The sequence below is a fragment of the Rosa chinensis genome, chromosome 2 (assembly GCF_002994745.2).
Source record: "Rosa chinensis cultivar Old Blush chromosome 2, RchiOBHm-V2, whole genome shotgun sequence".
Taxonomy (NCBI): domain Eukaryota; kingdom Viridiplantae; phylum Streptophyta; class Magnoliopsida; order Rosales; family Rosaceae; genus Rosa; species Rosa chinensis.
This window is the reverse complement of record NC_037089.1, coordinates 46,931,617-46,955,893: the sequence shown is the minus strand read 5'-3', so window position 1 is coordinate 46,955,893 and position 24,277 is coordinate 46,931,617. Positions and strand designations below refer to the sequence as shown.

General features: G+C 41.0%; 1 protein-coding gene and 1 long non-coding RNA gene across 2 annotated transcripts; one reads left to right on the top strand and one right to left on the bottom strand.

Moving 5' to 3' along the window:
* On the top strand, nt 1-22,978 carry LOC121051257 (the record flags this gene model as incomplete). The annotated part of the gene is made up of 8 exons (XM_040513431.1): nt 1-73; nt 15,538-15,671; nt 16,056-16,121; nt 16,852-17,043; nt 17,248-17,458; nt 21,331-21,338; nt 22,379-22,506; nt 22,753-22,978. Coding segments are annotated over exons 1-8 (1,038 nt in total), but the record flags the coding sequence as incomplete, so codon positions are not given.
* LOC121051959 lies at nt 20,024-21,244 on the bottom strand. Its single transcript, XR_005807617.1, has 3 exons — nt 20,545-21,244; nt 20,325-20,404; nt 20,024-20,161 (listed from the first exon to the last, which is right to left on the bottom strand). It is a non-coding gene; the product is annotated as an uncharacterized LOC121051959 (long non-coding RNA).
* Nucleotides 22,979-24,277: the final 1,299 nt, after the last annotated feature.

The following is a 24,277-nucleotide window of genomic DNA, read 5'->3' as shown; positions in this document are numbered from 1 at the left end:
ATGGGACTAGGTCACATCATCAACCTCACTGATGACAACATAATCAACAAGAATCACCATGAATATATTCATGGTAAAATTACCACGAATCACCATGAAAGACCTAATCTTTATTGGCCTTCACATCAACCTTCTAAAACATAATGCCTATTCGGGTAGTCGCAAATGAAACCTTACCCGAGATGGGTGAAATCCACTTGATAGACTCGATAACAAAATTTGGGTGCATAGAAATTAAACAAGTCACCCAGTAAAAATTTAGCTACTACATAAAATTTGCGTTAGCAAGATTGATGTCCAACAAACCTTTGTGGAATGTGAGTGCCACCACATGACATCGTTCGTACATGGTGATTAAAGAAAGCTAGAAAGCTAAAGAGAAGAAGAGAAAGAAGGGAAGACTGTGAGTTGAGTGGTGGAAGAGAAGAGGGAGAAGAGAAATAGAGAAGACACATCCCAAACCATGAGAAAATAGTAGAAGCACTCTCCAACTGAGTTTATTTTGGTGTTTGTTTCAATTTAACAATCAATTATCATTTTACTCGAAACGAAAGGGAAAAAAAAAGAGGGGAATGTGACTTTTTCTTTTTCGTTTAGTAACAAATATTTTAGTTTTACGTACACTTCGAAGTTTGAAGTAAGATCGATTAATTTTCAAAGAATCTTTCTAAATGTACACAACAAATATATAAATACACTTAACAAATCAATTTTACATGAAAAGACAGTTATGCCTCATAAGAAATGATGTTGAAAACCATGATAAATTAAGATAATAACACAAAAAAAAAAACCCAAGGACTGAAAAATAGAAAATATCCCCCAAATTTCAGCGATATTTACTTTTTTATTTTAGGAAAAAGGGATGCACAGAGAACAACAAAGAGAATTGGGAGAATGAGTTATACTTTCATGGATAATAGAGGATTACAAGCAAAGAATCTGCATCGTACAAGGTAACTGAATCATACAATGATTGGAATATCTCCGTAGATATCGGTAAGTCGAACCCTATTACAACTTAGACAAGTAATCAGAGTTTCAGCCAGACACACATACTAAGTGTCCTCAAACACTCCCCTTTGTGTCGCCCAAACGTGGTGCTCCTCTCGTTGCCTCATCAAAAATCTTGTCGAGTAACAAAAATCTAGCGGGACAAAAAAAACCTCGATCAAAGGAGAAAAAGAGTACAACACACCCTTCACGTTTCGAGACCATAGATGTAGACATCTTCCCCTGATGTCTGCATCTCCTCCTGATGACTATGGTCATAGGAGTTAGGATAACTTCTGCAAACGATGTTACCAACATGTTTCTTGGAAGTAGATTTAGGCAATGACTTAATGAACAAGTCTGCCACACTGTCTTTAGATGTAACCTAGTTCACTTTGATCTTAAGGAGAGTCTGTTGTTGCTTATTATGCTTGGTGTCGTCGCCTTTGATGTAGCCTTGCTTCATTTGTTCAATGCAAGCGGCATTGTCCTCATAAATGCTCATCTATGGTAGGCTTCAAATTAACCACAATTCCTTTGAAAATGCATAATTATAGATCTAATCCATATACATTCACGAACTATTTCATGAAGAGCAATAATCTCTGCATGGTTCGAAGATATAGCGATTAGGATCTATTCTGTAGACCTCCAAGATATCTCGGTCTTACCCATGGTGAACACATAACTAGTTTGGGAATGATCTTTGTGTGAGTCAAAGAGGTACCCAGCATCAGCAAAACCTTCCAAAACACTAATGCTATTTTGGGATGGGGATAAAGGACGCAGGCCAGTGTTGGCGGCTTCATGCGATGAATCCATCATTTCTCTGTAGGGATAGAACAAGCTCATATCAATTGTACATCTCAAATATCGAAATATATCTTTTACACCAGTCCAATGACGTCGCATTAGGGCAGAGCTATACCTAGCTAACAAGTTCACTGCAAATGAGATGTCCGGTCTTGTGCACTGAGCTAAGTACAATAATGCGCTTATTGTATTCAAGTAGGACACTTCTGCCTCTAGCACATCTTCGTCATCATCAATTGAATGAAGAGGATCCTTCTTAGGATCAAGACTATGGATGATCATGGGTGTGCCTAAAGGCTTGATCTTGTTAAAGCTCTTAAGCATCTATCAACACGATGTTCAAGTTTCAAACCAAGACATAATCGTGTTCTCCCAACATCCTAGCTGGGGCAATGGCTTGTAACGCTAGAGTGCTACTCTCTATGGCATTGATACCATGCCTACCTCCATGTAGGGTGGCACTACGTCTCACGTAGGGATGTCCATCCTTGCAGGCATGCTTATAGCAGATATGTGTGATCTCGTCATTCTAGTGGGGATCGAGATGAGATATAGTGGGGACAGACTACGACAAATCCTATCGTTCCTGTTAAACATCCGTGTTCTTATCTCCCCCTAACGACAGAAAGACTGTCTCATCAAAGCCACAATAAGCAAATCTAGCAGTAAAGAGATTGCCTAGCAAGGGTTAATAGTGGTGGACGATTGTTAGAGTCTCATATCCAACGTATTATGAGGACATATCATGGTGTACTGAGGCTGCGCAACTGGCATATAAATGGTGCACTCAAATAGGCGTAAGTACGAGATACTTGTACCCAGTCACTAGCTATAAAGCAGAGATAGATTGAGTGGCAGTGGGTTGTAGACAAATTAGCATAGCTGCATACGATATTACATCACCCCAAGCAGATATAGGGAAATTGGTGCGCATTACCAATATCCAGGCTACCATCATAGTCATTTCTGCGAGACCATTTGGGTGTGTACATAGGAATATGATGTCCAACATTAGTCCTAGTGATATGCAATAATCATCGAAAGTCTTCGATGTAAACTATCTAGCATTGTCAAGTCCAATTGACTGGATGGGATCATCCGAGGAGTGAGCCCATCGCCATATAACCTATGCTAGTAGTGTGGTATAAGCAACATTGCAAGTAGACAATGGCACAACATGTGACCAGTGTGTTTGCGTGTCAACCAATATCATGAAATATTTAAATGTCCGCAAGTTGGTTGAATCAGTCCACAGAATCCCCTCGGTTCTATGTATGAACAGAATGAGTATTCTCATATCCTTTGCATAGGACGGTCTTGGTTTGAATTTTCCTAAAGAACAGGCTTTGTAGAATGAGCGAGAGGCCTTAGAAGCAACCAATGAAGATTTTGGTTGGGCCTGCGCGTTTGAAATGCTATTGCAAGCAAAGTTGGTGATTGTAACATCACCTGGGGCGCCATCACCATGATAAACGCCATCCATGACGTCATGGATATGGACTACATTAGCCCTAGGTTGGCAGTGGACGGCGACAACTCCAGAGGCATCGATGGCAGTCACACTTAGTCCAGGAATCAACCTTTGATTCATGCTTCGTTTCACTTAAAAGAATGGATGTATGTGTGAAGTCTTTAGTAGATGGATCATCATGTCATGACTAGGATGTCCTATCCTGTTGTGACAAAGCCAATATGTGTCTAAATCTAAGAGATCTTCTCTCATAACTTTATTGGATTTAATAGCTCAAATAGTGGTGACAAAAACTCCATTAGAGAGACATATAAGCTTATCTAAAATGCGCGTTAATTTATTCGCAATCATTAGAGGTAATGCAAATGAACTCTTTTCCGTTCTCTATATGCGTTTCCGCATGAAATTTGTTGACTCGAATAGCTTAATAGAGTTCGATTTGCTTTAGAAGCATAGAGAGTTTCTATGATAGTAATCAAGGTGTCATTTAGCAGGAGGAATTTGGGCCATTCCATGAGCTTGAACTAATTCTCATGGCCTAGCCATTGTAGTCACAAAGTAATATGCTCAAAATTTCAATTGAAATCATAATGAAAAGAACTCAATTTTCTTCATAAGCTAACGGAGTACATCATTGTTGCTTAATCATTAAGAGAATCTAATCCAAATACTAGCTAATTCAAAACAAAGGTATTCGTTTGACTTCTTTAGGTAACTCCAAAACAAATATAACTCCAAAGCAAATCATTCAGAATCGCCAGCCTCTTGATCTTGGCCTAATTTGAAGTCTTTAACCCTTAGTTCGAGATCACCTTCTTGATCTTCTTGTTCCATGTAGCGAGCTTCTCTTGCTTCACAATATGCTTTGTAGGCTGTGACAACATTTTCACAAGCTCTACAAATGTGTGCCCAATGCCTGGATGCTCCACATCGAGACATCTCTGTGCTTAGGCTCCCTTGATTAAGGTGCTTTGAAAGCGTCATTAGGATCACTCTTAGTGTTGGTAGGGCTACCAACATGGCCAAAGGCGTTGTCTCCCTCTCTCTTTCCACGTTGACCTCTTTGGTTCTGTGTCCGCCTATTTTGGCGGTTACCTTCCTCATTAGAGCCATAATATGGACCAAAACATCTAGAATTGTCCCTAGATTTAGGGTTTCGCTCTTGGAGCCCTCCCTTAGGGGTGCGACTATAATTGGACTCTGAAATAGGCTCTGTTCCCACGAGTCTTGAATTATAGTTCTTCGCAAAGATGTTGTCATGATTTTCAGTGAAGTTCATAGCTTCAATGAGCTCATGAAACCATGTGATTCGTCCTGCAGTAACATTGATTTGATAGTTCTTAGCAACCATTAAAACAGAGATGGGGAAGGTAGAGAGAATCCTCTCAATCAACATCGCATCTGTGATCTCTTTACCACAAAATTCCATTAAGGATTTAATGTGAAGTGCTTCTGAGTTGTAATCAAGAATTGTCTTGAAATCACAGAAGTGGTGGTTATGCCATCTCACTTCTAGGTCAGGAAGCAGGGAATCATGGATGTTGTCAAAGCGTTCATCGAGTGAGACCCATAGCCTTCTGAGGTCTTCTTCATTTAGATACTCGTACTGGACCAAATCATCCATATGTCAAGTCATTAGGATGACGGCTTTCGCCTTATTTGCCTCGAAGACTGCTCTATTTTCTTCTCAAGCCTGAGCTCGATCAACAGTTAGCATGTCCTATCTAGGCTCAAGAATTGTATCCAACATTCCTTGGGCCTTGAGATGGTGGTGGACATCACGAACCCACTTGTGATATGTAGAGCCAGTTGTTCCCAATGGAGCAAAGTCCAATTTATTCAGGTTACTCATCCTGAATGAGAACAAGAAAAAAATGGTTAGTTTCAGAGCAAAAAGGCTATAATGAAAACAATAAAAATTTCTGAGCATAGTCGCTCCTAAGAAATTAGGAATTTCTGAGCGTGGCTCCTAAGAAATTTGATTCCAAGAGGTATTGGATTCGATCAAAACAATGATGTAAGTGGTCGATCATAAATTCTCAACAAACTCTAAGTTTAGAGATCTCAACAAGCTCCACGCTTGGAGACAACACGAACCCCCACAGTTCGGCTTAGGTCTCCCCATAAAATAAGAAGGGGGGCTAAAAGAAGGGAGATTGCAAGTCCCCGAGAAAAAGAAAAGGAATTGAAATCTTAAAGAAAAGTACACAAAAGCGAAAACTTTAATGAAAAATTACCTTGAAAATGACAAACAGGGGCGCCGAAACTTTAGGCTTGAAGTTGGTTGAAAAAAGATGCTTCTGGCTGGTGGCTGGCCGGTAGTGGCCAGAACTGCCCTAAATAATTTATGTCTTGTTTTTCTGCTTGCGGTTCAATGATTTAGGAGGCCAATTCAGTGTTTTTTTGGCCGGTTCTGGGAATGACTTGACCGGTTCTGGAATCCATAGGTCAATATGCTACTGCTGACAAAGTTTGGTGGCAAGAGGAAGTCTGGAAGGCGGCAAACTAGTGCAGGATTGATTTCTACTTCCGGGGGTCGATTCGATCAGGCCAGTTCTTGGGATTCCACCGCCGGTTCTGGACTCCTGGGGTCAAGGTCTTCACGGTGTGCGGCGAAGGCAGAAAGAGTTTTAAGGTTTTGTATTTGAATTTAGGGTTTGACTATTTGTTTCAGGGTTAGGACTTCATGCTGATAACTTTTAGGAAAAAGGGATGTAGAGAGAACAAGCAAATAATCTCCATCTTACAAGATAACTGAATCATACAATGATTAGAAAATCTCCGTAGATATTGGTAAGTCGAACTCTATTACAACTCAGACAAGTATTCAGAGTTTAGGCCAGACACAAAAACTAGGTGTTCCTAAACAGTTTTTTTTTTTTTTTCATAATTTTAATATTGTTGAAGGAAAACCTAATTTGTGTTTAGCCCAAACTCTAGGTTACTTGACCTAGTGGTAATATGATTTAATTAGAAGGATCTAGAATCCTAATCAATATAGAATTACTTTCCTTGTATGATTGAGATTCTATGCATTGTAATCCTCTATATAAAGAGGCCCCTATTATCAATGAGAACACACAGCAAATTCATCTCAAATTCAGTTTCTCTACAACACGTTATCAGCACGAGCCCTAACCCTGAAACCCTATATTCGTAGCCTTCAAATCCCAAAAACCTCAGCCGCCCAACTCGAAGATCTCAACTCCAGGAGTCCGAAACCGGCGGCCCCATCCCCAGAACCGGCCGGCAAACCACCGAACCGGCCACCGGAAGAAGCCAAAGTCTCTCTGCCCGGTTCAAAGCCTTCCTCACCACCTCCTGCAGCCATACTCGACCACCTGCAGCGCTTCCACCCCAGTAACCCGGAACCGGAAATTTCATCACCGGAACCGGCCAAAATTCCGTTGAACCCGCCACCGGAATCTTATTAACCTGAACCGGCAGAAAGAAAGGAAGAAAAAAAAAAAAAAGGAGGAAGGGAGGAGGAGGCCCCAGCCTAAGCCCAACAGATGCAATCCAAGCCCAAATAGGTGAGCCCACGTGCAGCAAGCCACCAAGCCCAAGCCGCCAAGCCCTTCTGCCATGTCAGCACTGGACCTGCCACGTCAGCTCAGACCTGCCACGTTAGCACCCGGTCAACGACCGGTCAACTCTTTTCCGGCAACTTTTCCGGCCAACTTCCGGCCACTTTTCCGTTCAGCTACAGTAACTTCCGGCGACCACTTTTTCGGCCATCTTTCAAGGTAATTTTTCTAAAAGTTCCCGTTTTTGAAGTTTTTTTTCAATTTCTTCTTCTTTTCTCGGGGACTTCCAAAATCCCTTCTTCTACCCCCCTTTCTCTACATAGGGGAGACCAAAAGCCGAACTGTGGGGGTTCGCACTCACTCCAAGCTTGGATCTTGTAGAGTCCTCCAAACTTAGAGTTTGTTGAGAAGAAAACGATCAACCACATACATCGTTATTTCGATCTAATCCAAAACCCCTCTTGGAATCGGATTTTCTTGGAAGCGACTACGCTCAGAAAATTCCTAATTTCTTGGAAGCGACTACGCTCAGAAATTTAATAGTTTTTCGTGGTAGCCTTTTTCGCTCCGAAACTAACCCTAATCTTGTGTTGTTTCTCAGGATGAGTTACCTGAACAAGTTGAGCTTTGTCCCACTCGAGACAACTAGCGCAGGATACCATAGGTGGGTCCGAGATGTGCGCCAACATCTTAAGGCTGATGGAATTCTGGAAACCATCCAAGAGCCTGGTCAGAACGTGCTCTCAATCGAGCAAGCTACTGCTTTTGAAGCAAAACAAGCTAAGGCCATAATTCTCATGACAAGGCACATGAATGACGCGCTCCAAAATGAATACCTCAATGAGGAAGACCCAAGAAAGCTATGGATAGAACTTGAGCAGCGATTTGGAAACGTTCGTGACTCCCTGCTTCCTGATTTAGAAGTGCGATGGCATAGCCTCCGCTTTTGCGATTTCAAGTCTGTGCTTGATTATAACTCGGAAGCTCTTCGTATCAAGTCTCTGATGGAGTATTGTGGCCAAGCCATAACTGATACGATGTTGATTGAGAAGACTCTCTCTACCTTCCCCGTCTCTGCACTTATGATTTCAAAGAATTATCGGATTGATGTAAATGCAGGACGTATCACAAGGTTTCATGAGCTCATTGGCGCCATGAACGTAGCTGAAAAGCACGATAATATCCTTGTGAAGAACTATAATGCTAGACCCGTGGGAACTAAGCCTATTCCGGAGTCTAACTATAGTCGCGCCCCCAATGGAGGACTCAAGGAGCGAAACCCTAAGGATAGGGACAATTCTGGACGTTCTGGTCCATATATTCGCCCTAAAGAGGAAGGAAATCGCCACGAGGGGCGTGCACGGAACCGTGGAGGTCAACGTGTGAAGAGAGAGAGAGGCGGAGCCTCCGACCATGGTGGTAACGCCACCAAAAGGATATGTCGTTCAAATCGCGCCCCAATGGCGCCTCGATCAAGGGAGCCTGAAGGGAGCCTGACCATAATGATGTTTGTTTTCGATGTGGATCAACTGAACATTGGGCCAAAACATGTACCGCACCCCAGAATGTTGCAAACGCATACAAGACGTATCGTGAAGCAAGGGAAGCAAATTACATGGAACAAGAAGATCAAGATGGTGATCTAGATCTAAGGGTGGAAGACTACAAGGATCAAGACCCAGAAACTGGCGATTTTGATTAAGTCTTTTTATTTTCCAAGAGATGTAGGCGATTGCCATATTCATTTTTATTGGATTAGATTTTCTTTGATCATAGAAACAATGATGTATTTCGTTGGCTTATGAATAAAATTTCGAGTTCTTTTCATTATGACTCAATTTTGATTTTGAGCATATGACTTTGTGACTATGATGGCTAGACCATCCGTATTAATTTAAGGACATGGAATAGCCCAAGTTCCACTTGCCAAATGGCACCTTGATTACAGTTGTCACAGAAACTCTCTACGCTCTTAGGGCAAATAGTACCCTATGAATAGCCAATGAATTCCATGCGAAAATGCATGTAGAGAACGGAAATTAGTTCCTTTGCATTACCTCTAATGATTGCGAACAAAGACGCATCTTAGAGACGTTTATGTGTCTCTCTAGTGGACTTTATGACACTATTCGAGCTCTTAAATCCAATAAACTTATGAGAGAAGATCTCTTGGATTTAGACACATATTGGCTTTGTCACGACAGGATAGATCATCCTAGTGATGATATGATGATCCGTCTACAAAAGACTTCACATGGACATCATTTCTTTTGAGCAAAATGAAGCAAGATGCCGCCATAAAAGGCGCCAACCATGGGCATAACGCCATGGTTGTTCCTCCTTGTGGCCATGACGCCATACATGCTAATTTCCATGGCTCCCACGCCATGATGGGAGATGTAGTCACACATTTTGCTTCTAATAGCGCTACAGACGCTTAGGCCTAACCAAAATCCTCATTGGTTGCTTCTAAGGCCTCTCGCTCGTTTTACTAAGCCCGTTCCTTAGGGAAATTAGGACTGAGACCGTCCTATGCAAAGGATATGACAATACTCATTCTGTTCTTACAAAGAATCCGTAGGGATTTTGTGGATTGATTCAACCAACTTGCGGATGCTTAAATATTTCATGATGTTGGTTGACACGCAAACACGCCGGTCACGTGTTGTGTCATTGTCCACCTATAAATGCTACTTATGCTACACTCCTAGCACATATCATGTGACAACGGGCTCACTCCCCGAATCATCCTATTGAGTCAATTGGATTTGACTATGCTAGAGAGTTTACATCGAAAGACTTTCGATGGATATTGCAATGGGTTTGATGTTGGACATCACATTCCCATGTACACACCCAATTGGTCTCGCGGAAACGACTACGATGGTAGTCCGAACATTGGTAATGCGCACCAATCTTCTTACATCCGCTTGGGGTGATGCGATATCGCATGCAGCCATGCTAATTCGTCTACGACCTACCGCCACTCAATGTACCTATGCGTTACAGCTAGTGACTGGGTACACATATTTTGTACTTACGCACATTTGAGTGAGCCATTTATGTGCCAATTGCGCCGCCACAGCGCTCTATGATGGGTCCTTACAGACGAATGGGCAACTACGTTGGATTTGCGCTTCCAACAATCGTCCGCCACTTAAATGCCCTTGCTAGGCGATCTCCTTACCGCTAGATTTGCTGATGTCACTTTGATGAGACAGTCTTCCCGTCGTTAGGGGGAGATAAGAACAAGAATGTTCAACATGAACGACAGGAATTGTCGTAGTCTGTCCCCACTATGTCTCATCTTGATCCCTATTAAAGTGACGAGATCACACAATTATGTTGCAAACTTGCCTGCAAGGAAGGACGTCCCTACGAGAGGACGTAAGCGCCACCCTACACGGAGGTAGGCATGGCACCAATGCCAAAGAGAGTGGCACTCTGGCGTTACAGGCTGATAGGAGCAAAAAGTGTGACAATATTATTGAATATGTGCCCCATTTTAGCATTGTTTCTCCCTTAAGTTTCGTGTTTTGAGTCAGTGAGTCGTTTTCAGAGTCTTGTTGAGTGTTTGGAGTGAAATAGGCGAAAAAAGTAAAATTCATGAAAAATCCTAGCTGGATCAGGATTCCTAACTGTCAACTGTTTTTGCGGTCTTTAACATTTTAATTCCCTTTATTTTCTCTAGAAAATTCTGATATTCTCCTGCTTGTTGTAGGAAACATTGCCTGGTGGAACTCTTGGAAACAGCAATGATGGGGTCATAAAATAAAGCATTAAGATATTTGACCAAGCAATGAAGAAGGGAAATAAAGGAGAAAAGAAGTTTTCAGTTGAGGAATAAAAGAGAAAGACGTTTCAGCTGGAAAATAAATAAAGGAGAAAAGAAGTTTTCAGCTGAAGAATAATGGAGAAAGACGTTTTCAGTTGAGGAATAAAAAAGAAAGATGTTTCAGCTGAAAAATAAATAAGAGAAAGACGTTTCAGCTTGGAAATTAAAGGAATTGCCCTATTATGAGAGGAGTTAAGGCCATAAAGGAGTCGTTTCAGTTGGGAAAGCCAACCAATGCTCCCCTATAAATAGGCAACATCCAGAACATAATTTGCATCACTTCCCAGCCAAGATCACTTCCTGGCCAAAAACCATTCCAAGACTGCCCAATTCACTCCTTAAACTTTCATCACCTACAAGACCGTGACACCATCCATCCATCAATCTACAAAGCTCTAAGGCGCTGAGTCAAGGACGCTCCACCACCATCGCAGAGACGAGTTCATCACCGTGTTGCTAAGCCGCTGAGGAAAGCTTCAAAGTGTAACTATGACTCTACTTATAATTTTTGTTTCGGTTTTGTGTGTTTCAATTTGTGAGTTGTGTAATTGGAGACATGAAATTTTCAGAATATTTTTATTAATATTTTTGAGATTTTCAGTTTATTATTTAGTTAATTTTGAGAATTCTTTTATGATGCATGTTACAATCTTGTGCCCTTTTATGTGTTTTGGTAATTTTCAGAGTTAGGTTTATAAGTTTGCATGCTAGAATAACGGTGAGAGTTTTTGTGTGTTTTCTTAATTTACCAAGAGTAATTGTTATTTGTTAAGACGCTGAGTTAAACAAGTAGCAATTAGTTCTAACGGGTGGTAAAAACTATGTTCAATGGTTAAACGATTCTGGAAATTACGTGTTAAATTCTATGTGTAATGGTTAATTTGCACGTGTGAGTTGATTCGAGGGTTAGATAATACTACTAGTTAAGAGAATTACGCTGAGTGTTTTCGAAAATCAGTAGTATTAGGCTTGGTAAGGACTTTTCCGATCCAAGCCTACATTAGAACGAATCAGATAAATGGATTGATCCGTTGAGGCTTTTCATTTTGGCTCTTATCTAGGCATTTAAGGTGGGCACATTTTTGTAGCATGTTGTAATGAATTTTCTGTTTTTACACTTAGTAATTTCTGAGTGGTATTGGTCTAGGTTAGGGAAGTCGATCATTGTAGATAATTTTATTTTTTTTGTTTTTATTTTTTTAAGTAGATTAGAAACCAAATTCAAAACCCCCCATTTTATTCTTTTATTTGTTAATTGACCTTTTTGTGTAGGTGTACCCTACAATCCCCGGACTGAACGATCCTTGCTTATCCTATACTGACAACTACATTTTGCAGGGTTAAATTGTGAGGCTATTTCAGCCGCATCAATTTTTGGCGCCGTTGCCGGGGATTGTTAAAATCCTTTGCACTTAAAGTGTCATCGATTTTGTTGTATATAGAATGCATGCTAATTTTTGTACTACACTTGTGGAATGGTGACAAATTTTGATTTCGGTTAGGCCAAGCTTTAATTGTGATTTAGTTTAAGTTTTATGAGTGTTACAAAATTAAGCATGTCTTTTATCATTGTTGTACAATTTGTAGAAGTTGTTCCTTTAACCATATTGTAAATTGAATGTGTTTCACTTAGATTAATTTAGCTAAATACTTAATTGTTGTAAGTGTGTAAAATCATATGAGTAGACAAGGGCCCTTTTGTTAATATTGGCCTAAACCCTTCATTAGTACCTTGCTCAGGTCTCTTGAGGTTGAGGGCGGCCTTTATTAGCACTTGGAGAACTGTATAACACATAAGTTAATTTCCCAGCTGAGTAAGGGGCGCATACAGATGGTGTCTAAGGTTGAGACCCTGGGTGATGGGTTCAATTGGATCTCAGAGATACTATAGAATGAGCCTAAACCACTATGTGGGAGTAGCCGATAGGGACCAAAACCTCAATGAGGGAGTAGCCTCCGTAGTATCACCAAAATGAGTCCTCCCTCTCACTTACCTCTTAATTTGGCCATTCGGCCTTCTGAAACAAAGGAAAGAGACTTATGTCTGGGCGACTATCCCTATATCGTATCTCACCAATAGTAGTGGTTTCTATTGGGCTCGACTTACAACTTGGAATCAATTGAGATATTAACTATGTTTATAATAAAATAAAAAAATTAAAAAAAAATGATGTGTGACCTGCTTAAGGTATATTGGATTAAACATGACTTTGTCGAGGGTAGCTGTTCTATAGTCCCATTGCACAAACGAGGTCCTCTGTTCCAGTACCTAAGTATGTAAATGTAAAAGTAACTTAGAATGTAGGAAAGACATAATGTTTGTATTTCGAACCTTGTATATGTTACTAACACTTGATTTGGTCTTAAAGGTCCATGAATGTCCACTGTCTCTGATAAGACTAAGGAGCTCTTTGAAAAATTGGAATGTGCTAGGCAAAGGGCAGAACTCACTTTTTCAGACCGCCCTCCTCTAGAAAGGAGGGATTCTCAGGACTCTAGCTATTCAGGTTATAACTCCTCAACTAGATCAACCGAGGAGATCAACAAACCTGACCATTCTGAAGAAGGAGAAGAACAAGTCTTTGAAGAGGAAGAAGAGGAGGTCACTGAAGAGGACGTTGCAGATACAGAAGAGGAAGAGCACACCCCTGTTGAGCAAGTACAGGCACCAATGGCTGAGACTATTAGGCAACTGTCTAATCCGACAGGTGGGGGTGCTGCGCCCTTATGCATTGCCTATCCAGAACCAGGAGAGGGGCTTAATAATGATTTTGAGTTAAAGAGTGGGTTTCTGCATCACCTACCCAAGTTTCATGGGATGAGTAGTGAAGACACCAACAAGCATCTCAAGGAGTTCGAGTTTGTCTGTGGGAGTATGTGCCCTAAAGGAGCTGATATCAATATCTTGAAGATGAAGGCATTTCCCTTTACTTTGGAGGACAAGGCCAAGACTTGGCTATTTGAGCTGCCTGCTGGGACTATCAACACTTGGGATAGGATGAAGGGCGAGTTCCTTACGAAGTACTTTCCGGCCTCAAAGGTCACTGTTTTGAGGAAGCAGATTAGTGGAATTACACAAGGACATGAGGAGAATTTCTGCAATTATTGGGATAGATTTAAGAGCCTTGTAGCATCATGCCCTAACCATGGGATGAGTGAGGGGTCCCTCCTTACCTATTTTTATGAAGGACTCACCGCTAATGAGTGTGGTCTGTTAGATGCTGCTGCTGGAGGATCCTTTATGGATAAGACACCTGCTGATGCCAAGGTCCTACTTACTAATCGTGCGCTAAACTATCAACAATATGAGGGGGTACTTGCCTCTCAACGGAGGGTACATGAGGTGTCCACTAACTCTGCTCTGGAAGACAAGGTCAACAAGATGTCTACTTTGCTGTCTCAAGTCTTAAACGTTAATGGAGGAGGAGCAATGGCTCAAGTGTGTGGGATGTGCTCGACTCAAGGGCACCCCACTGATAAATGTCCCCAGCTTGCCTCTCCAGAAGGATGGGAATCTGTTAACGCCCTAGGGTATCAAGGAGGTCAAGGAGGCCCGAGGTACAACCCTTACTCAAATACTTACAATCCGGGGCTCAGAGACCACCCCAACTTTCGTTGGGCCAACAATGATAACACCTTGAGACCACCTCAAGGCCCAGGTCAGAATTCTTAGCGCCCACCAGGTTTGTTTTTGAGGCCTCAGGTACCTCAAGCTTTTGGCATTCCCAATTCTGTCCCTCCACCTCCTGTTTCTAATACTTTGAATGCCCCTAATTATGATGAACTGTTGAAGTCCCTTGCTGCGGGGCAACAACAACTTAACACGGCTACTCAAGCTTTGGTTGTAGGACAGGCAACCCATTCAAAGGATATTGCAGAACTGAAGAATCAAATGGGCCAAGTGGTGGATTTCATGGGCCGGATTGCTGAAATAGGGAAACTTCCAAGCAACACAGTGCCTAACCCAAGGAATGAGCACACCCAAGCCATCATCACTAGGAGTGGGCGCGTACTAGTTGACCCTCCCAGAGCCCACAAGAAGGCCCAAGCGGCCCATAATGAAGAAGAAGACGTTGTGGAGGTGTCTAAGAAGGATGTTGAGAAGGACCCAGCTACATCAAGGGTCGAAGTTGACTTGCCCCAAGCTGATGCACCCAAAGGTACAATTCCTAACTCTAGTGGTTTAGTTAAGACTAACCCAGTTGTTTCTATACCTTTCCCAAGCAGGTTTGCCAAGACGAAGAAAGATAAATCTGATCAAGAGATCTTGGAAATCTTCAAGAAGGTTCAAGTGAACATGCCCTTGATTGAGTGCATCAAACAAGTGCCCAAATACGCCAAGTTCTTGAAGGAGCTATGCACCACAAGGAGGCAGACAAGAGAGAAGGAGGTGGTGAAAATGAGCGAGACGGTATCAGCCGTTATCCAGAGGAAGCTACCCCCAAAGTTGAAGGACCCAGGGAGTTTTTATGTTCCCTGTATCATTGGTGACACCAGGTTTGAAAATGTGATGTTAGACTTAGGGGCATCCATAAATGTTATGCCTTATAATTTGTATGTGTCCCTAGGTCTAGGCCCTCTTAAGAGAGATAATGTTGTCATTCAACTTGCTGATAGGTCTAACAAATACCCTCAAGGGTATGTTGAGGATGTTCTTATGCAGGTAAACCATCTGATATTCCCTGCGGATTTCTACGTATTGGACATGGAGGAATCGCCCCTAAATACCACTCCATTACTTTTAGGGCGTCCCTTTATGAGGACTGCAAGAACTAAAATCAACGTGTACAAAGGGACTCTCACCATGGAGTTTGATGGTGATGTTATACGCTTCAACATTCTTGAAGCCATGAGGTACCCTGTTTCTGATTTGAAACCTTGCTTTGCTATTGATGTAGTTGATTCACTCGCGCAGGTTTTCTCTGAAGCAATGGTTGAGGATGAATTGGCTCTGACCCTAGAGGATGGGGTCAGGTATGATGCAAATGGGGAACCTATCCCCAAGGTTAAGTGGGACGTTGAGGAGCCTAGAGTGATCAAGACTGTGGCCTCACTGGAGGCTCAACCTATAAAGAGGTCAATTTCCTATTTGTCAATTCCGGTTTCTACTAATAAAATGCTACCCTCTATTGTTCAGGCCCCCAAGTTGGAATTGAAGGTACTCCCTGAGCATTTGAAATACTCGTACCTAGGAGAAAAGGAGACCCTCCCAGTGATCATATCATCAACGCTGGAGGTAGAGCAAGAAAGAAAGTTGGTGGACGTGTTGAAGAAGCACAAGACTACCATTGGTTGGACTCTGGCAGATATCAAGGGGACCAGCCCAACCACGTGTATCCACCGGATCCTATTAGAAGATGGCGCCAAGCCCACAAGAGAAGCCCAAAGACGTCTACATCAGCCCATGATGAAGGTGGTTCAAGACGAGGTGATCAAGTTGCTAGATTGTGGGGTGATCTACCCCATTTCTGATAGTAAGTGGGTCTCTCCAGTGCAAGTGGTGCCCAAGAAGTCTGGGGTGACAGTGGTGAAGAACGAGGAGAATGAGCTAGTGCCCCAAAGATTAGTCACTGGTCACAGGGTATGTATCGACTACCGGAAGCTGAATGCCACAACAAGGAAGGATCATATGCCCTTGCCTTTTATTGACCAGATGTTGGAGCGCTTAGTGGGCCATTCCTACTATTGCTTCTTGGACGGATATAGTGGGTACAACCAGATCTGCATAGCCCACGAGGATCAGGAGATCGAAGACGACCTTCACATGCCCCTTTGGGACCTTTGCTTATAGGCGCATGCCCTTCGGCTTATGCAACGCACCAGGTACTTTCCAAAGATGTATGCTTTCCATTTTCTCAGAATACATTGAAAATATTATTGAAGTCTTTATGGACGACTTTAGTGTCTTTGGTAAAGATTTTGATACTTGTTTAGAGAATCTAGGATTGATACTTGAGAGGTGTGTAGAAACTAACCTTGTGCTGAATTGGGAGAAGTGTCACTTCATGGTGACACAAGGAATAGTGTTAGGACACATAATATCTAATAGGGGCATTGAGGTAGATAAGGCTAAGGTTGATCTTGTACGTCACTTACCCTCCCCCACAACTGTGAGGGAGGTACGCTCTTTTCTTGGCCATGCAGGATTTTACAGGCAGTTCATCAAAGACTTCTCCAAGGTGGCAAGACCTATGTGTGCCTTATTGCAAAAGGACATGCCCTTTGTGTTCAATGAGGATTGCAAGAAGGCGTTTGAAAAGCTCAAGGAGTTGTTGACCACGGCCCCCATCATATGCCCTCCAGATTGGAGTCTACCCTTCAAGCTTATGTGTGATGCATCGGACTATGCTGTTGGTGCTGTGTTGGGCCAGAGGAAGGATAAGAAGCCCTATGCTATTTACTATGCTTCTCGGACCCTCAACGATGCCCAGCTCAACTACTCCACCACTGAAAAAGAACTCTTAGCTGTAGTCTTTGCTTTAGATAAGTTTCGTTCTTATTTATTGCACTCTAAAGTAATTGTTTACTCTGACCATGCAGCCTTGAGATATCTGATGATCAAGAAGGAGGCCAAGCCCAGATTGATTCGATGGATCTTGTTGCTTCAGGAGTTTGACCTAGAGATCAAGGACAAGAAGGGCAGTGAGAATGTTGTGGCGGACCATTTGAGTAGGATAATACATGAGGAAGACATCCAGCCCCTACAGGAAACTTTCCCAGATGAGCAGCTCTTTGGGATAGAGGTTAGTGTGCCCTGGTATGCGGACATAGTTAACTATTTAGTCACTAGGACATTTCCTGACACACTTTCCAAAGCTAGTAACACTACTAGAAAAACACCATTTAAGGACATTGAAACTGTGTCCTTAAATACATACAAGGACTCTTTAAAAAAGAGTCCTCTATCCGGGAGTCATCATAAGTCCCAAACAAGGACACTAGAAATGTGTCCTCTTATCTATCAGAGGACACAGTTTGTGTGTCCTAAAAGCTTTAGGCATGGTGTCCTTATATCCATAAGAGGACACCTAAATTGCATCCTCATATTACCTAATATGTGTCCTCTTTTCTATACAAAGACGCACAAATTGTGTCTTAAAAACTTTGAAAATGGAGTCCTTAAATCCATAAGAGGACACAAAAAATAAACTCTCATATGTGTCATCTTTTCTATTCTAGGACACACAAATTGTGTCCTCACAGATTTGAAAATGAAGTCCTTAAATCAATAAGAGGACACAAAAAATACATTCTCATATGTCCTCTTTTTTGTACTAGGACACATATGAATGCATTTTTGTGTCCTATTTTCTGTACATTCCCATCAAATTTGCATATAGATGACACATCAATAAGAGTCCTTATAATATGAGAATTGATATAGAAAACATCCAGTACAAGTAGTCTATAAACACCATAAGTCCTTATAATATGAGAATTAATATAGAAAACATCCAATACAAGTAATTTATAAACACCATAAGTCCATCTCATTAAAGGTGAATAAAGATCCAAAATGTCATACTACTGTTTTGACCAATTTAATTCAAAGTTGCTGCTACACTAAGTAGGCTTCAAATATATATAACTAATTTGATTCATACTAGAAGTAAGAAATCTGCATATACATATGCTAACTACTTTAGTTTATCTTGGATATATCTATCAACCTGCTCTGCCCACTCTACTCGAACGACATCAATCTCTTCTTGAGTGTTAGTGTCTTTTTCCTTGAACTGAAATGATGAGCATAAGTGAATATTACACTAAACAAAAAAGCAAGCCAGTAAGCATGTGCACAACTAATCAAAAACAGCAGTACATATAATTGAGCTAACCTTATTACCACCATTGAAATAGTATTACTTCAGGAGGTTATAATTGAGCCCAACCATAAAAATAAGTTCAAGTTATAACCATCGAGGTTATAAACATACAACCCCTTGAAAGTGAAAACTATAATCATGTTCGACCAAGTAGAGCTTTAACATAAGCTGACCTCCAAACTTTGTCGAAATCATTCAACATAATGGAAACATTCAAGACATAGAGTTTATTTAATTTTGAAAGAAAAGTATACCTCCATATATATATATATATATATATATAATTTTTCAGTTTCACATTAGTTTATTGACTGTGTTTAGTTTACTTAGTCTTAGGCGGCAATAGGATGTAATCACAGAGTTAGGAGCATCAACTACTGTATATATAAGGTCTAAAAAGCAAAGAACACTATCAGCTTACATACACAATATGATGCTAGCTATATATGAAACCTAATATCTAATGGCATTATGAATAAGTAAAAACTACCTGTCCAGCCGAGTAGACCTTTTCACATAATCTAAACTCCCAAACTTTGTCAGGGCATGTTGCATAAGAGGGGCAATTACCTAGACATAAAGGAAAGGATTAGCACCAAAATTTGAACTAATTTACAAAACTATTATCATCCATAATCAGAATTTAATATACACCCACCTCAAAATGAAAAATTATAGAACCCAATTCAACAATCCATGTAATTCAATTATAGTACTTTGTATATGATATCGCCATAATCTACTTATCAAGAAATAAGTTAAGATCATTGTCCATCTTACCTGTCCAGATTCTTATTTTCTTTCTCAGCCCATACCTTCACCATTTCCCTGGGGTTGTGCTTGCAGTATCCCTTTCTGTATCAGCAGTCCCCTTGTACATATCTATTTGCAGTATCCCTTTCTGTATCAGCAGTCCCCTTGTACATATCTATCTATGTGTTTGCAGTTGGGTAAGTTTAGTTTTATATGCATAGGTAGATGAAATCTTTTTTTGGATCATTATCCTACTAGGTTGATTCCAAAATTTAAGCAGTCAAAGTTCCAAATTCAATTTCTAATCAGGAAGACAAGATATATGTCTAAACTACATGCATACTTCTGTAAAAGTCAATTCATGAAACAAAAAAAAAAAATTGCTAGGCTTTCTCACAAGGTTAATGTTACATACCCATCTTGGAGATGAAATCCGGAAAGATTGGCCACTTCAGTCAAAGCAGCTCTCCACATTTGCACTTTTTCTAAGTTATCCTTGAAGTGTTCTTCATGTGCTTCAAAGGCGTCTGCAAAGCTTCCCGTTTGTTTCCGTACATTTGATGGATCTACATTACAGAAAATGGGAAGCACCGTCTGTCCCATCTCTTTCATGCACTCAACAATCTCTGCGAGTTCATCCAAGCACCACTTAGAAGAAGCATAGTTTCTTGAGAAAATAACAAGCGCAAACCTTGATTCTTGTGTTGCTTGCACGAGTTCTGATGAAATTGGTTTCCCTCTCTCAAGTTCATCATCCCTAAAGGTGGATATTCCTTCTCGTTTCAAAGAAAAATATAGATGATCTGTAAAGCTTTTACTGGTGTCCTCACCTCTGAAGCTGAGGAAGACATCATAGGTCCAAGGTGGATATGAAGAAGAGGAAGAAGGAAAAACTGAGGAGGAGGTACTTTTGGTTGCCATGAAAGCCTTTGGAAACCTGCAGCTAAAGGAAAAGTTTCCAGAAGAAGCAATCAACTTCATAAATTTCACTTCTTAAAGCAAAAAAATAAAAATAAAGCTTTCATGCTCGAAGAAATAAAAATCTATGTGAACTTTGTTTTCTCTTTTTCTTTTGTTACAAGAAGCAAAAGATTATGCATATATACCTATCTTCCTGAAGAGCAGAAGAAGGCCATAGTTGACTTCAAACCAGACCAAGGGAGGCCTGATGTCTCCTCTGTGGAGTCTGTGGGTCAGAAAAAGAACAACAAATTAGGATTTAGTAAGCAAGATGTCCAATAGGAAGCCAAGCAGCTTTCAAAATTCAATTCTTTATCAAAAGAAAATATACAAACTAGGATTTAGAATCAAACAGGTACTGCATACCTATCCTAGCCTCAAGCAAGCCATTGTTGAAGAACCTTCTTCAAGCCAGAGTGAACAAGAAGTTCAATAGGATATGAAACAGAGAAGTAAGTGAATCAAATCTTGCGATTACTTAAATTCACAGAAAATAAAGGATGAAGATTGATCGGAACAATCCAAAAGCTGATGATCACTCATTCAAAAATGTGGCACACTTTAGTTCTAGTTATACTAGTTTTGGAAATCCTGAAACAGCTAGCCTTCCATCTTATCTGTTTATCCTTTTAAGAAATGTGATAATATGCAAAACTTGAGTAGATTTTCCTAAAATTGTAAATGACATTTGAAATAAGATTGTCAAATCCAAGTCAAATTACTGAGTTAACAGTCTATGAATATCTCCACACATACTTTCTCAGCAGCATGGTCAACTTCGAAAATTCACCAAAAATTCATTGCAAATCCAAATGACAAGGAATTAGTTTTCAAACAAGCATTGGGATGTCTAGTTCAATATACAGAAAAACCAGAACTTAAATGATTCAAGTAGAAGTTCAAATCTCAACAGAAAATCAGAGGAACATTTAAAATTCTGGAACTTTCTCAATTACAGACCAAACTTGGAAAATTCACAGAACATTCACTTTACGTCGAAATGCGATGAAACTTTCCAGATCCTTTGTTAACTAACAGAAGTGAAACATATCAAAAATTCAGGTCATTTGGAGGTCAATAAGTCAGGAAAAAGAAGTACCAAAGAAGGCTGTACTGCAGGACAGTTTCTGCAGATTTCTTTCAAAATACCAGAGTTCTTGGTATCATAATCCTTAAACTGATGGAAGGAAAATGATTATAATCCAAGATCAATACACACTGAACATATCAAACAAATTATATAAAAAAAAAACATTAGGGGGGGGGGGGGGGGTGGGGGGGAAAGATCGAGTAACCTGACCTTGTACATGGCAACCTCTTCATTCACTTCCTTCAAATCACGTAACTGAAATTTGGGGATGAGTTTATAACAAACTACCAATAGATTTCTATAAACAATTAAAGGTACTTTATAACAAAGATGATAACTTCAATAGATCTCTAATCTCATCCTTCAAAACAACAAAACAATACTCTGATCTTTGATCGGAACTTCACTGCTAACCTCTCTGTGATTCATCTTCTTTGGCTTCAATGGCTGATTGAAGTACACCACAGACACCTCCGAGAACGTCACCACCGCGACGAACAGTAGAATACAGTGAGAATCGAGAGACGCTTTAATCAAGAACTGCGACGGCGGATGCTGATGTCCGAGGGTGCTCCTGTTCTTCCTGAGCGGCCTGAGGCCGCCGACAAGGGGGAGGAGGCTGTGGGGGCACCTGACGAAGTCGCGGCGGAGGGAACTGGAGTGAGGTGTGCATGAGAGTAGGGCAAATGGCAGTGGCTTTACAGAGAAGCTCATTGGAAGAAGATCGAAGAAGAAGTCTCTGTGCTAATTTCAATTACACCGAAAAAATGGAAATAGAATGAATGAAACAACATCTTTTTTCTTTTGGTGGGTTTCAATTGAATTGAAGAGGGAAGTTGAAAATTGGGAGAGGAGGGAAGTGAAATTTAGGGAGGGAAAACGGGAAGTGTTGCAGCGCGTTTTCTTATTTCAATGAAAATTGGGGTCGAATTGAATTTAAGGACACAACATTAAAGATGTCCTGTGTCGTGGAAACACTCTCCCTCCTCCTGAAAATTTCAATTAAATGATGCGTGTCCTTAAAAACCTTCAAGGACTCCACAAAAATTATGTGTCCTTGTTTGGTGTCCTTAAATGGTATTTTTCTAGTAGTGTAAGGATAAATTGAAGAAAATGGCTAGGCACTTTATTTGGGATGAGCCCTATTTATGGAAACATTGTAGTGACCAAGTCATTAGGAGATGTGTCCCAGAGTCTGAGCATAGGTCAATTCTGTCATTTTGCCATAGTGAGGCTTGTGGAGGCCACTTTGGGCCTCGTAGAACAGCCTTGAAGGTCTTAGATTGTGGATTTTATTGGCCCACTATCTTCAAGGATGCAAACTTGTTTTGTATTTCTTGTGATAAGTGCCAACGGACTGGTAATCTTGGCCCAAAAGATCAAATACCCATGAACCCAATAATAAATGTAGAAATTTTTGATGTTTGGGGCATTGACTTTATGGGCCCATTTCCCTCGTCTAATGGTTGTTTATATATACTATTGGCTGTGGACTATGTATCAAAGTGGGTGGAAGCAAAAGCCACCAGGACTAACGATTCAAAAGTGGTTGCAGGTTTCTTGAAAACTAACATATTTTCCAGGTTTGGAGTGCCACGTGTGCTAATCAGTGATGGAGGTTCTCACTTTTGCAACCGTACAATAGAGGCTTTGCTGAAGAAGTATGGGGTAACCCATAAGGTGTCAACGCCCTACCACCCTCAGACCAGTGGCCAAGCAGAGGTATCCAACAGGGAGATCAAGAGGATACTCGAGAAGACAGTGGGCCCGACAAGGAAGGATTGGAGCCAGAGATTGGATGATGCGTTGTGGGCCTACAGAACGGCCTACAAGACACCTATTGGGATGTCTCCCTTTAGGTTGGCCTACGGAAAGGCATGCCACCTTCCAGTGGAGCTAGAGCACAAGGCCTGGTGGGCTGTCCAGAAGTTCAACATAGATTATGATGAAGCGGGCCTACATAGGAAGCTACAGCTAAATGAGCTTGAGGAGATAAGGAATGAGGCCTACGATGCTTCATGGATCTACAAGGAGAAGACAAAGGCCTACCATGACAAAATGATTCGCGGAAAAAGCTTCCAAGTGGGCCAGAAAGTTCTGTTATTCCATTCCAGACTTAAGCTATTCCCGGGTAAACTTCGTTCTTGTTGGGTTGGCCCTTTTATAGTTACAAATGTGTTTGCTCATGGTGCTGTAGAGATCAAGAGTGAGAAGACGGGGAAGGAGTTCAAGGTAAATGGGCATCGTCTCAAACCCTACTACGAATCCTTGGTGGAGCATACATTGGAAGAGATACCCCTCCAGGAGGCACCCCATGACGTGTGAACAAGGAGAAGAGTCCAGGCTGAAGGACTATAAATATTAAGCGCTGCATGGGAGGCAACCCATTTCAATTGAAGCTGTGGAGGAGCCATCAACGAGAGTTTGACATTTCTATCCCTTCACTTGCTTAGGTTGAATTGTACTTGTGTCTTTATTTGTTTGTTTATTTTACTTTTCCCTTATTTTCGTAGCCCCCCACATTTAGGGTCTATATACCATATTTTTTTGCCTACATTGAGACAATGTAGATTCTAAGTGTGGGGTGGGTTTACACCTTTATTTTAGTTCACAAAAAAAAAAAATGGTTTTAGAGTCTTTTTTTGTTTGTTTGTTTGAGTCTTAGGATGCCCCTAACGTCTAGGATGAACATGTCTCTGAATTCAGGGCTGAAGGTTTTCACAATCGAAATAGGACTTAATTGAATTCTGTGGTTAATCGACATTGTGATGCTTGTATGAAGATTTGAGATAGGATTGTAACTTGGTTCATTAAGCATGCTAGGATTAAGTCTGATTCATTTGACTCTAAGTGAGCTGTTGAGCTAAAATACTTTCTTTTCGAGTGCTTAACTGATAATTCTAGAATTTCGTGGCTGTATTTGCAAAACCTCATCATTCTTTGAAAATCCAATGATCATGTGCCATAGATTTTAATGGACTAGAGAGTACTAGAACTCGGCTGTTGCGA